The sequence below is a fragment of the Polyodon spathula genome, chromosome 7 (assembly GCF_017654505.1).
Source record: "Polyodon spathula isolate WHYD16114869_AA chromosome 7, ASM1765450v1, whole genome shotgun sequence".
Classification (NCBI taxonomy): Eukaryota; Metazoa; Chordata; class Actinopteri; order Acipenseriformes; family Polyodontidae; genus Polyodon; species Polyodon spathula.
The window spans coordinates 44,653,054-44,668,279 of NC_054540.1; the positions used below are offsets into that span (position 1 = coordinate 44,653,054).

Genomic DNA, 15,226 nt, shown 5'->3' on the forward strand with positions numbered 1-15,226 from the left:
ATATGTAGGTTGAAACACAATCATTAACTGAAACAGAAACAGCTGTGTAGGAGGAATAAAACTGGGTGAGGAACAGCCAAACTCAGCTAACAAGGTGAGGTTGCTGAAGACAGTTTACTGTCAAAAGTCATACACCATGGCAAGACTGAGCACAGCAACAAGACACAAGGTAGTTATACTGCATTAGCAAGGTCTCTCCCATACAGAAATTTCAAGGCAGACTGGGGTTTCCAGATGTGTGGTCCAAGCTCTTTTGAAGAAGCACAAAGAAACGGGCAACGTTGAGGACCGTAGACGCAGTGGTGGGCCAAGGAAACTTACTGCAGCAGATGAAAGACACATCATGCTTACTTCCCTTTGCAATCGGAAGATGTCCAGCAATGCCATCAGCTCAGAATTGGCAGAAAACAGTGGGACTCTGGTACACCCATCTACTGTCAGGAGAAGTCTTGTCAGTAGTGGCCTTCATGGAAGACTTGCGGCCAAAAAACCATACCTCCGACGTGGAAACAAGGCCAAGCGACTCCACTATGCACGAAAACACAGGGACTGATGAGTCAAAATATGAAATATTTGGCTGTAGAAGAAGGCAGTTTGTTCGCCGAAGGGCTGGAGAGCGGTACACGAATGAGTGTCTGCAGGCAACAGTGAAGCATGGTGGAGATTCCTTGCAAGTTTGGGGCAGCATTTCTGCAAATGGAGTTGGGGATTTGGTCAGAATTAATGGTCTCCTCAATGCTGAGAAGTACAGGCAGATACTTATCCATCATGCAATAACATCAGGGAGGCATCTGATTGGGCCCAAATTTATTCTGCAGCATGACAACGACCCCAAACATATAGCGAAAGTCATTAAAAACTATTTTCTGCGTAAAGAAGAACAAGGAGTCCTGGAAGTGATGGTATGGCCCCCACAGAGCCTTGATCTCAACATCATTGAGTCTGTCTGGGATTACATGAAGAGAGAGAAGCAACTGAGGCTGCCTAAATCCACAGAAGAACTGTGGTTAGTTCTCCAAGATGTCTGGGCCAACCTACCTGCCGAGTTCCTTCAAAAACTGTGTGCAAGTGTACCTAGAAGAATTGATGCTGTTTTGAAGGCAAAGGGTGGTCACACCAAATATTGATTTGATGTAGATTTTTCTTATGTTCACTCACTTTGCATTTTGTTAATTGATAAATAAAATCTATTAACATGTCTATTTTTGAAAGCATTCTTACTTTATAGCATTTTTTCACACCTGCCTAAAACTTTTGCACAATACTGTATGTGTACAAGGCAGAGCCTAATTTTCACTGTCACTATTGCAACAGCATTTCACTGGTAAAGATACTCCAAAATGAGGAGCTCCCAGGTTAGCAGTCAAAGAAGCTTTATCACAGCTCCTGGACTAAATGAGCATAAAAGAAAAAAACCTTTGCAAATAAACAGTTAATCAATTTAAGGCTGTTTAAATTAGTTTGAAATTGCATTGGGTCAATATGACCCAAAACTTAACAGATGTACCTAAATTCTGAACATAATAGGAGGATTAAGCAAAATATCAGTTCAATTAAGGGTCTAGTTAAGTAACTGAGAGCTCAGCAAACACAGGGGGTCCCCAGGACCTAGTTTGAAGTGCTGCTCCAGTGAAAGCATCAATATAATGCAATATTCCTTACATCCTCTAGGGGCAGAGTATTGCAGAGGTACAGGTTAAAGGTTACACGGCGACGTACTCTGAGATTATGGGCACTATTTACAAAATTTTAACTCATTTGGTGTTTAAAGTCTGTTTGAATAAAAAAATAATACAGTTTTATATTTATGAAAATGTTCTTTGCTGTTCAAAAAAGGTTCAGGAATACCAAACTTGTTTTTAAATAAGTTAAAGCTCTTCTGAAGTCATGGGTGCGTAAACTTTAGAGTTTTCATGTGATCAAACAGAAAAGTAAATAGTGTACCATTCTGAGTTCATTTATTACTAAATAAATACATTTATTATTATTACTATGAAAGGTATGTGTGTTTCGTATTTTCCTTCACACACACACTTTCAGAAGGGGCGGTGCCTGATTCCATGATATATTGAAGGCACTATACCTCGCTGCAGACACAGTTAATACAATACACAAATCCATAGGGCTCCAGGAATGGGTGCCACCTCTCTCCTGCTCGGTACTTCTTGTCCTGAAACACACAGAGTGTGTCCGACTCTGAGAGGTAAAGAGAAAGCGAGAATCAACAGACTGCACTGAAACACGAGAACGCAGTAAACACTGCCAAGTAATGAGAAGCAAAATCATGCAAGCACCACAATCACTGGCATCCGGCTGGATGTCGCCACTCTTTGGATTTAATGCATTGTAAAACTGAGGGAACACGAAGCCTCTTTGTGGTTGAAACTTGGATTGTGCACATTGAGACGCAGCCAGAAAGATTCGCGTTCGATCCTGGATTACATTCCAGTCCTGGTGTGAGGGGGGGATTGAGACGCAGCCAGAAAGATTCGCGTTCGATGCTGGATTACATTCCAGTCCTGGTGTGAGGGGGGCACTGAGTCTGGATTGTTGTTAAATTATGGCTGATGGTTATTTTGAACTTGTTAGACAAATTCAGGATGTAAGATTGGTTAGATATCGTATTACTTGCAATTGTAGCAATCCATTTGTTGAATTTAATGATGAACGTTTTGTACAGAGATTCCGTATAAGAAAAATGAGTATAATCGGGCTGGTGGATATATTAAAACTACAAATCGTCTGATAGAGACAAAAAAGACTCTCAGCTGCCTCTCATTCAAGTGCTAATAACAATGAGGTTTGATGCCACAAGGTCGTTTAAAAAAGTAATCAGTGAATTGTTTCGTTGATGCGTCAACTGTGTGTACAGTAATTCACAGGATCACTGAAGCTGTTGCAAGTTTACGACAGCAATATATAACTTTTCCAAGGGAACAAACTATCCGTCCTATACAGCAAATGTCTTTTTGCTGCACCCATGTGCCAATAATATCACCAGGGGCGATAGTGCTGAAACTTTTCAGAATGGATTTTTTCTTTTTTTCAATCAATGTACAAATGATCAGTGATTCAGAGCTGAATATTACCAATTTAGTTGCTCGATAGACTGGATCTACACGATTCTTGAATATTTGAAAACAGTTTTGTGTGCGCCAAGTTTGTAAATAGTGAGATTGAAGATATTGTTAGGCGACTATAACATTTCTTCGTGTTAAATTGGAAACGTCATTTGCGATCATAGTGGCATGTGCAGTTTTGCATAATTTTAGTACATGAGCGGGGCTGATGAAACCACCCCATTGTCTCCTGTACATGAGACATCCAGGTGGACAGGCGATGAAACAGAAGTTGGCTATAAGTTTATTATGAATTAAAACAGGATAAAATAACCAATTACTACTTCACCAATATATAGTAGATTATTTTGAGTGGAAAGAACAGATGACATACAGAAGATACAATACTGTAGCGTTTTGGGTTCTTTGGGACAGAGATCATACGGAGGCAAGGTTGAATTGAAAGGCTCAAGTCGTTTGTTACTTTACAACAATAATGAGTGTGAAAAAAAAAGCATAAAATAAAGGAACAGAACTAGGAGTCGAAACGATCGCTACAGTACTGTAGTTTTATTGGTATTGTTACATTATGTAATATATATATATATATATATATATATATATATATATATATATATATATATATATATATATATATAATATATATATAATTCAACAGAAGAAGCATTGTCAAACATTTTACTACCCTCCCCTTTCAAAGCAACTAGTTATAATCTCAGCTTCTCTTTAAATGCACAGATTCTCATTTTAATGTCATTGACCTTACAAGCTCTATAGGAGGTGACGCTACAGTTATAGTATAGCTACAATGAGAGGTGTCCGCATCAGACAGGTCTTCAAACAACTCGTCAGCTCCCAGAATATAACAACCAAAGAACATGAAATCTTTATCCAATCTGTGGAATAAATGTTTTAGTTGGTTCGATTCTTGGTTGATTAATTATCTGAATTCATAACACAAACTTAAATGATGTAATCAGCACACCTACTCACTACCAAGGTGTCACAAAGACGGCCGAAGTGGGCGGCATCAGAACCAGGAAAAGGAATGAACATCAAGGCAGATGATGTGAAATGATGATGGCGCTTGCATGCGCCGGTTTATTGCAAAATAAAAGGTTTAAACAAATAGAAAACAACAGGACACGGCACTCTATGCCAAAATAAAAAGACAAACAAAAACGGACTAATACTAAACAAAAATACGGTGAGCAGATATTTTACTATTCTTATTATAACCACAATTACTACCTCCATCTCCAATCCTGTTCTCCACTCACCGAACACACAACCCTGAGTGAGTGAAAGCATGCTGCTTTTATGCAGCTGTACCAAGACTCGATTGCTAACACCGTGTAACAATTTTTTTTTTTTTTGTTCCTGGGTAGTAAGTGTTATTTCCTAATTGCTTATGCCTCAAAAGTATAGAAAATGGCTATTATTCCCCACAAACTTTGTTTTTGTGACCAGGACAGTGATATTTAAAAATAGCACTATTTCCAGTGGGAAAACGGGCATATGTGTGTCTTTTTGTTCACATAAAGTCAGAAAAAAACAACATATGAATCCAAATTAACATGTATTTATACTAAAGTAATACAAAAATGACTACAAAAGATTTAGAAGTGAGTAGTTTTTCGAGATTTATGATTATACTGTATTTCTGAAAAGATGTATGTGTTTATGATTTACAATTATACTGTATGTGAATGAAAAGACACACATTTGCCTGTTTTCCCATTGGAAGTAGTGATATTTTGAAATATCACTGTCCTGGTCACAAAAGCAAAGTTTGTGGGGAATAATAGCCATTTTCTATACTTTTGAGGCATAAGCAATTAGGAAATAACACTTACTACCCAGGAACAAAAATTGTGTTACATATTGTAATCAATCATTCACTTGGAGTCTCGGTAAAACTGCACGTGAATTAATAAAGTGCAATTCCCAGTGCTCACATATTATTACATTTTACCTGCACGTGAAGTGCTGTGCAATCCTCATGCCTAAATACAAATACACATTTTAAACACTCGTGTTACACAGACCCGTTTATATCCCGTGTACCAATGACTATACACCAACATTTAACACACCACATGCAACATATAACAGAAAATACACACAGGGGCGGGCACTTCGTCACACAAGGTAAAATAACAAATATGTTGTTTATTATTTCATGGCCTATATATTCAAAATAGCCAGATTTGTTTTTAATCTATACAACTCTCTGACTAAATATTATTACCCCCGTACAAGCTTCCTTGTTGAAGGATTCATCGTCATCATACAGATTTCTCAAACTATAAAATTGTTGGGACAAGAACTCCACATGTTTGTATACCATACTTAAATTCCTTTATTTCCTCATGTTTTACTCCACTGTGGGTAATTATGTTGTAATCTGTCCCCAGGTAGATTCCTTTAGTGCCAATGTTTGGTTTTCTGTCTTTTTATTTTAATAATGTTTTTGCATTTATCAAATATTAAATTTGATAAAAGGTTTTTTTCAAGCCAATTAAACAAAGTTGCTGCCATGGCGATGCTCTGACTACTACGTCACGAAACGATGACTCGTAATGAAGCTGCGCTACTGACAGCATCAGTCCTGGATTACTGAGTGAATCCTAGAATCAAACTGCATTACTGACAGCATCAATCCTGGATTACCAAGTGAATCCTAGAATCGTGATGCACTACTGACAGCATCAATTGGATTACCAAGTTACCAAGACACTGGTCCTGAAAAAGTGGTTTAGTGTTCCCTCAATTTAAGATTTTAGATTTGTTTGAGCTCATATTCCTTATTGTTTTTTTTTTTTTTTATGAAGTGAGTGAGCAACATACAGTACATATCTGTACAATAGATGTGGCAGGCTTGAATAGAGGGCTGATGGTAGATGTTCTGTTGGTAGGTGTTTCTGTTTCAGATACCGGTCTCAAAAGTGAGGGCCATTCTGGAGTTGCTGTAGATTTTCCAGAAGGACTTGAGGGTGGTAATCATTGAGGAATGGTCAATACAATGCATTTTATTTTAAATTAAGTTTGCGTGTGAGCGGATTTGTTTACCACATTCCTTTGGAACACGCCGCTCCCCTGCCATTACAAATATTTGAACCTTCCAGAGCTGTTGAGGCAAAGCAGAGTTTGGGAAATGATAAAAAAAAAAAAAAAGACTATTTGAATATTATTTTCTTTTAATTGTCTGCAGGCAAGTTTTTTTATCTGTAAATATAAACTTTTTTCAGACAGAGCTTTTCAAATATCTGAATGCTATTTAATCAAAGGAAAAGAATTTCACAATCTTCAGTTAAATTCAGAATAAATCCACCCCTTCCTGACAGACATGCAGTCTTTATAGAAATGCTGCTGTAGCACCAACAAGGAGCACCAAAGCTCTTTCTTAGTGTCATGTGCCAATGAGTTGCAAAAGTATTCAGACCCCTGACCAATTCTCTCATATTACTGAATTACAAATGGTACATTGAAATTTCGTTCTGTTCCATATTTTATTTTAAAACACTTAAACTCAAAATCAATTATTGTAAGGTGACATTGGTTTTATGTTGGGAAATATTTTTAAGAAAAATAAAAAACTGAAATATCTTGCTTGCATAAGTATTCAACCCCCACACATTAAGATTTGGTAGAGCCACCTTTCGCTGCAATAAAAGCTTTAAGTCTTTTGGGGTAAGTATGTAGCAGCTTTGCACAGTGTTAGAGTGATTTTGGCCCATTCTTCTTGGCAGATTTGCTCCAGGTTGTTCAGGTTGGTTGGACGACGCTTGTGGACCGCAATTTTCAAATAGTGCCACAGATTCTCAATGGGATTGAGATCAGGACTTTGACTGGGCCACTGCAGGACATTCACCTTTTTGTTCTTGAGCCACTCCAATGTTGCTTTGGCCTTGTGCTTGGGATCATTGTCCTGCTGAAAGGTGAATTTCCCCCCAGGCTTCAGTTTTTTAGCAGACTGAAGCAGATTCTCTTGCAGTATTTTCCTGTATTTTGCTCCATCCATTCTTCCTTCAATTGTAACAAGATGCCCAGTCCCTGCTGATGAGAAGCATCCCCACAGCATGATGCTGCCACCACCATACTTCACTGTAGGGACGGTGTGTCTTGAGGTATGGGCAGTGTTAGGTTTGCGCTACACATAGCGCTTTGAGTTTTGGCCAAAAAGCTCTATATTGGTCTCATCTGACCACAAAACCTTTTCCCACATTGCAGCTGGGTCACTCTCATTCTTTCTGGCAAATGCCGGACATGCTTTCAGATGATACTTTTTGAGTAACGGCTTCTTTCTTGCCACCCTCCCATACAGGCCAGTGTTATGCAGAGCTCTTGATATGGTTGACTGGTGCACCATTACTCCACTCCCAGCCACTGAACGCTATAGCTCCTTCAAAGTGATTATTGGCCTCTCTGTGGCTCTGTGGCTCTCTTCTCTGTGGCTCACAAGTCTCATTCTTGTTTGAGTGCTGAGTTTTGAGGGACAGCTTTTTCTTGGCAGTACCTGGGTGGTGTGATGTAGCTTCCACTTCTTGATTATTGATCCAACTGTGCTCACTTGGATAGCCAAACACTTGGATATTATTTTGTACCCTTTCCCTAATCTATGCATTTGTATTACTTTATCTCTAAATTCTGTAGAGTGCTCTTTGATCTTCTCCTTCAGATTCACAGCCTTACCAATGATCCTTCAACAGTGGGCTTTTTATCCAGAAAATGTGACAGCAACTTTAATGGTTCACATGTGGAGGCCAATGGTAAGGTAACTGTGTCCTTGTTAGAGCAATTTCTTTCATCGGTGCAAACTGGGAGCTTCCACTGCACAGGGGTTGAATACTTATGCAAGCAAGATATTTCAGTTTTTTATTTTTCTTAAAAATATTTCCCAACATAAAATCAATGTCACCTTACAATAATTGATTCTGAGTTTCAGTATTTAAAAATAAAATATCAAACAGAATGAAATTTCAATGTACCATTTGTAATTCGGTAATGTGAGAGAATTGGTCAGGGGTCTGAATACTTTTGCAAGGCACTGTGTATATATATATATATATATATATATATATATATATATATATATATATATATATAGATGATATATATATATATATATATATACAGTGGCTCTCAAAAGTATTCACCCCCCTTGGACTTTTCCACATTTTATTGTGTTACAACATGAAATCAAAATGGATTAGGAGTTTTTGCCACTGATCAACACAAAAAAAAGTCCTTAATGTCAAAGTGAAAAATAAAATCTACAAATTGTTCTAAATTAATTACAAATATAAAAAAATAATTGATTACACATCTCACCCCCTTTGCTATGACACACCTAGATAAGCTCGGGTGCAACCAATTGTCTTTAGAAGTCACATAATTAGTTGAATGGAGTACACCTGTGTGCAATTAAGGTGTTTCACATGATTTCAGGTTAAATACACCTGTCTCTGGGAGGTCCTACAGTTGGTTAGTACATTTCCTAACAAAAACTACATCATGAAGATGAAGGAACATTCAAAGCAAATCCGGAACAAGGTTGGGAATATAGTACAACTGTGAATCTGTCTAAAACAGACCGTCCTCAATAACTGAGCATCCAGGAGATACAGGGAGGCCACCGAGAGGCCTAATGCATCTCTAAAGGAGATACAGTTTTCCACGGCTGAGCTGGGAGACACTGTACATATGGCAACAATAGCCCGGGTGCTTCACAAAACTGGCCTTTATGGGACAGTGGCAAAAAGAAAGCCATTGTTGAAAAAAACTCACATCAAATCTCGGCTAGAGTTTGCCAGAAGGCATGTGGGAGACTCTGAGACCAAGTGGAAGAAGATTCTATGGTCTGATGAGATCAAAATAGAGCTTTTTGGCCTCAATGCTAAGCGCTATGTTTGGCGCAAGCCTAACACCGCACATCATCCTGAGAACACCATCCCTACCGTGAAGTATGGTGGTGGCAGCATCATGCTACAGGGATGCTTCTCTGCGTCAGGGTCTGGAAAGCTTGTGAAGATAGAGGGCAAAATGGATGCAGCAAAGGACAGAGAAATCCTGGAAGAAAACCTGCTGAAATGTGCAAGAGACCTAGGACTTGGGAGAAGATTCATCTTCCAGCAGGACAATGACCCCAAACCTACAGCCAAAGACACACTGGAGTGGCTTAAAAACAAAAAGGTCAATGTCCTGGAGTGGCCCAGTCAAAGCCCAGACCTCAATCCAATTGAGAATATGTGGAAAGAGTTGAAAATTGCTGTTCACCAAATGTCCCCATCCAACTTGATGCAGCTTGAGCAATTTTGCAAAGAAGAATGGGCAAAAATTGCAGTGTCCAGATGTGCAAAGCTGGTAGAGACTTATCCAAATACTCATGGCTGTAATTGCTGCCAAAGGTGCCTCTACCAAATACTGACTCAAGGGGGTGAATACTTATGCAATCAATTATTTTCTGTTTTGTATTTGTAATTAATTTAAAACAATTTGGAGATTTTATTTTTCACTTTGACATTATGGACTTGTTTTGTGTTAATCGGTGGCAAAAACTCCTAATTAAATCCATTTTGATTCCATGTTGTAACACAATATAATGTGGAAAAGTCATAAATATAAACAGTTTGCAAATATACTTGCTTTCAAGATGGATATTTGTTCATTTGTTCAAAAAACAACAAGGAAAAAAAAACATACAAATAGATAACCAGAACATAAGTTCTCAAGACTCCCTCTTTATCACCATTTGAAATGAAACATTTTACACTGTGTTTCATTACAAGTGAAGAGTTTCAGCTAACAATAATGACGCATAACATACAGTACTTCCATAACAGTAAAAGCTCACTAACAAACTTGAACAGCCACTACACTGTTTGCAAAATGGCAATAAACCTTCAGTCACAAAATTTAACATTAAGTAAGTACAGTACTTACATCACAGCCCACTTTCTTCTTTTCTGTTGCTAACCATAGCAACGGGAAAGAAGATCACTGATTGGCTAGAGAGGATGACAAGGCACACCAATCTCCCACTAGCAAAAGACAATGTGAGAGTGATGTTTCCTTTTCTGTTTCAGTTTATTTGTCAGCATTATTTTCCAACAAAATTACATAATAGAAACATTGCAGCCACATTACAATTTGCAGCAACTATAAAAAGTTGTGGTTTGCAACTGAATTAAAAACAGGTTTTCAAAACAATCTTTTTGCTTTTGTCTTTATAACTGTCGTGTTTTCATTTTTATATATTTAAAAGAAAATAATAATTTAGCGGTATCATTGAACAATAATTTGTTGTTGTTCTTTTAGTTTTTCAAGATGATTGAGTGTTGGAACTGTAGCTCCACCAAATAACTGCATAAGCAAACCAGTCAATTAACTGTGATCACAGTGGGGGCTCCACAGCTGCTGTATGGGAGAGTACAAAGAGATGGAGTGATATTGAAAGAGGCTTTTGTGTGCTTTCCATCAGAAAGGAAAGGCAGAGCTTGCTATACTAATCTGTAGATGTTAAAACATCTCTTTTATTGTGAGTCCAGAGCTGTTACTGGTCTATATAAATCATGTATTAGATCAGGAAATACACAGTGTGCAGGGGGGGATTTCACAAAGGTTGAGCAGCCAGAGCCCCCCAAAATACACCCTAAACCCTGAAATTAAAATGATAGCTTACAAAACAATGTCCTAGGTCTTGCTGTCTCAAAGGAGAGTTGAAAGACACACCTGTTGTAGCATGCATGTATTTAATTTAATGGGTATTACACTGGATTAAAGACAGTTCTGTTTTCTTGCCTTGCTTTCAAAGAAGCCTGTTACTGCTTTATTTCTTAGGTCATTTCATCAGCAGTGTCTTCAGGGCCAATGCCTCTTACTGGCTTACAGAAATTTCTTTAACCTAAATGGAAATAGATGTTTGCAAAAATATGTATTGATTTCACAACTGCACATCTGACCTACTGTGGACCGCTATGGTGAATAAAAGTGCACAGAGGGTACAATTTATGGAACTATTTTGATTGCTACAATCATTTTAAAATGTTATGCAAAGAATTCATAAGTAGTGGAACAGACTAATCACAACTGAACGAATGCAGCCCATTTTGTACTCTGAGTCATTGCTTCATTGCTCGGTAATTATCTTAAAAATGTAACCATCCCACATCTACCAACACAAAAACTATCACAAATATTATCTATTTAATACCAATGTGGAAGACTTTATTGTAGCCTCCAAACATGAGTGTCAAAAGAGTCTGGAAAACAGAAGGATCAAGAGCAAAGCTGAAATTACCTTGAGAGAATGTTAACAGGTTAATGGGAGATTCAGCGTGCTTTTGAAAGCCCTTGAGAGAATGTTACCAGGTTAACAGGAGGTACAGCATGCTGTTAAAAGCACTGGTTATTCCACTTACGTTTCAGCGATTCTGATCCACCTCCTTCAGTGACAGCGAGCAGCAGCACCCAGATGAGGAGTGCACTGAAATCATCCAGTCTGCACACCCCTGCCATACTGACCGCTGCTTGCAACATTTCAAGAGCTGCAGGATCCAAACCTGTTCCCCTGTGGAAATAACAAGAGAATACCTTAATTTACTTTCGTTGTCAGCAGTTTACATTGAAGTGATTGTAGCTGACAAGAGAATTCCATAAACCTAACCCATAGTTCACTTCTGTTCGGAATGCAGTTCTGAAGTGTACAGTTTTGAAAGAAACACATGCTATAGTAAATATGTATGTTTTAAAAATATGACATAGGGTATTACACTAAGGGAAATAAATCTGTTTGTAAACCTGGCTTTTAGGTAGGGTGCCACTTCCTTGGCTATTTACCCACCCCTTCAGTCTGACTGACATGTTTTTCATTCCATTAAGAAGCTTTGAGCCAGAAGTTAAAATTAGTTCAAATGACCTAGGAAGTACAAACGGTTCCCTGGGAGAAAGGCTCAGAAACGTAGACATTTCTTTAACCCAGTGCAGACCCACATATCATGCTTTGCTATAGCATGTGTTTCACTCACAACAAGGAAGCCCTTGGCTGAAATGTTTGCTTGCTTGCCTTGGTTTCTTGTACTATTACTGCTCAGCTCTTGAATAAAAATAAACTGTTTGTAATTGTCGGATTTAAAGATGCCTTGCTGAATTGTGCAGTATAACCAGGGGCTCCTCTTCCAGTAGTAGGGTTGTCTCATCCTCATGTTATAATTCAGTCTTGTGATTAATTGCTTACGAGAATTGTTTCTTTGGGAGGATGATAACCTTTTACAAGTGTCTTAGCTTTGCTCCACAATACCCTCTGCTGAAATAGCCAGGCTAAGAAGCACTGTCGTCTGTACCCAACACAGAGGGCTCTGACCTGGGGTGATCTATAGCCTCCACCAGTACAGAGGGCTCTGTCCTGGGGTGATCTGTAGCCTTATCTGCAGGGGTAGCCCAGTGAAAACATTAACTGCAGGTACTCAGTGACACTGTAATGTGGGTTTGTAACAGCATATAGCATATGAGGCTTGATGATCTGTCATATTTTTTTTTTAATTATTTATTATTTTTTTATTTTTACTAATCAATACAATACAAAACACAGCAAATTGAAAACAAAATCACTAATGAAGCTTACAAATTAAAGCCTTATACTGCATTTTATATATTTGAACAGAGGCAGACCTTAGATATGTCACTGTCTCAATCAATGAATCAAATGAATAGAGCAACTCCTTTCAGGAAAATTAAGAGATCCCACTATAATCCCAGTGTATTACCCTGTAGAACCCCTAGCAGAACCATGAGCAGACCTCAGCACTGTAAGCAATGGGGAGAGGTACAGTCAGTTGAAGCAAGGCATGGACGCTAATCAAGGGGAAAGCACGGGGAACTGCGACATACGAAATTATTAAACCATGGTCATCAGTGAAAGACTGCTCCTAATGTCTGTATGTTATATCATTCATAGAAACAGTGGTTTTGCCTACATACATACATACATATTTTTGTCACTGCCTTTTAAAGTGCGACTTAAATACCATTTTAAAAAGTATGTTAATGTATGTTTAAAGGCGTATATTTATTATTTCTCTAAATTGTTCTGTATATATTATTGTTTGTTATTTTTATCTGTATAGCGCTTTGAGGGGATTTATCATGACAGGCGCTAAAGACGAAATAAAGATTGATTGATTGTGACCCTCTGTTCGAAAAAGTATTTAATACAGTTTTTACCCATTCACTAAGAACTTTATGTTATTGAAATAAGACCATATATATTTGCTATTAAATAAGAAAAAATAATCCCTATGCAAGTGGATTTGATAAATTACAAATCTTCTAATTTCAGTTTGTTTAAACTTCAATAAATAACGTTTTCAACAAACTACTGCAAGGTATACACAACATCCAACTAATGAACTATAAAAAGTATAAAGCTACCCAATTGTACGATACGCTTAAAGAAATTAATACAGAGTAAAGCAAGCAAAAATGCCTGATAAACACACAATACATGCATGTTGCTCTTCAAGGTGTTAAATCGAATCGCACAGATAATAAAGTGCGTTTGTTTGGTAACCTCTCCCCCTTTTCAGTGTTTAAGCCCTCACTTTGCTTTGGCTTCCCCGCAGCTAAACTCAGCTACTCAATGAATCTGTGCACGCGTTGCGCACCTATGTATAATTACAACGCGATACGGTACATACATTGTATGCATGCGTGCTTCATGGCTAGTGCATACTTCAACCCAATACCGACATCAAAGCAGTTGTATAGTTTATTCTAAACTTGCATTTTAGAACAATTACAGTATATGGATTAGATTGTATTCTTTATCAAACGAAGAAGGCTGTTTATTTACTTACCAAAATCCCGAATCCTCCGTTTCTACTGGATTATTTCCTCTGAGAACCCACAGGCAAAACTCCCACCTGATCTGCACTTGGTTGAAAACTCGTACGTATACAGGCTATATTTTTTGATAGGATAGGATATTTTTTTAACTAAAATATGTTGGCGTGCGTGTGCCAGTCGTTTTGTAAATTCTCACCAAGGAATAAAAACATGTAAACTTGTTAAACTAATTCAAAACATAGAGGTACTCAGATCTTTCCTCCAGCAAATGTGTTTGACTTGGTTAGATGCGAGAGGCGAGGACACCTGATTGCGAGCGAACAAAGTGTGACCAAACTACTTCAGATGTGAATACAGTACTGGCCAGCAAAATTAACAAGAACAAATATTCCTCCCATAAGACCCCCAAAACTGCTCACATAAACTGTGCAACACAGTTACGAGGTTTAATTTAAATTGAGGCGGGAGTTTTTTTTTTTTAGCGTTTCAGTGGTCTGGTCAGACACGGACTGACAGCAGGCTGGCAGGTATTAAATTAAAAACAGGGTTACGTGAAATGACTACATTGTGGTAGACACAACTGCACATTGAAGGGTAAAACGTTCCTTTTCACCATTCGGCATTCAATTGCACATATACAAAAATCGTGGAAGCTGCAGTGTTTCATGCCCTGATGGATAATCCTCTGCTGTTCAATATATAGAAATGCTTTTTTTAAACATAACCAGGGCTCTAGCGCCAGGCAGCCTATAGGACTCTTTATTCAGGGACTGGAGAACACAGCAGTGAAGGGGCTGTCTCTCCAGTCTCATGCCTGCTTTATCGGCTCTGCACATGGCACCGTTGACATCGATTCTGTAATACTGGGTGTGAGCCCACAGGGGCACCCCCAGCACAGGCACTGATCTGCACAGGAGCGGGTGCAGTGTTTAAATTGAGGGGTGTCCTGGAAAAACTGAAACAAAGACGTGGTGGAAAAACTCCATAACCTACAAACTTACAGTTTTGTGAAAATTGTATTAGGTTAGTAATAGGAAACTGACTTGTAACAGGGAGATGCACCTTTTATATATTACAGGACATGTGTCAATGGCAGTGTTGTCATTTACACAAGAGTGTGCTATGTGTTACAGGTGCATGCCATGTTATTGACTGCAGGAATGTGCTGTTAAACAGCACTGCTTTATCTGTGACAAGGGGAGGTGCCCAATGCAGAGCACTGGTTTCAGCAGGTTGTGCTTGATTTGGTTTCCTGCACTGTCTTGCACTATTTAAAAATATAAATATATAAATATATAAAT

The 15,226-nt window shown here is 38.3% G+C and overlaps 1 protein-coding gene across 1 annotated transcript in view; it reads right to left on the reverse strand.

Annotated features, from left to right (window-relative positions):
* The window catches only part of LOC121318648 (chordin-like protein 1), a 41,237-nt gene extending 26,896 nt beyond the window's left edge, over positions 1 to 14,341 (reverse strand). Inside the window, exons 1-3 of the mRNA XM_041255546.1 lie at positions 13,937 to 14,341; positions 11,504 to 11,652; positions 2,084 to 2,196 (exon numbers count right to left, since the gene is read on the reverse strand). Coding sequence (XP_041111480.1) covers positions 2,084 to 2,196; positions 11,504 to 11,621 — 231 coding nt within the window. The 5' untranslated portion in view covers positions 11,622 to 11,652; positions 13,937 to 14,341. The remainder of the gene's footprint in view (positions 1 to 2,083; positions 2,197 to 11,503; positions 11,653 to 13,936) is intronic.
* Positions 14,342 to 15,226: the final 885 nt, after the last annotated feature.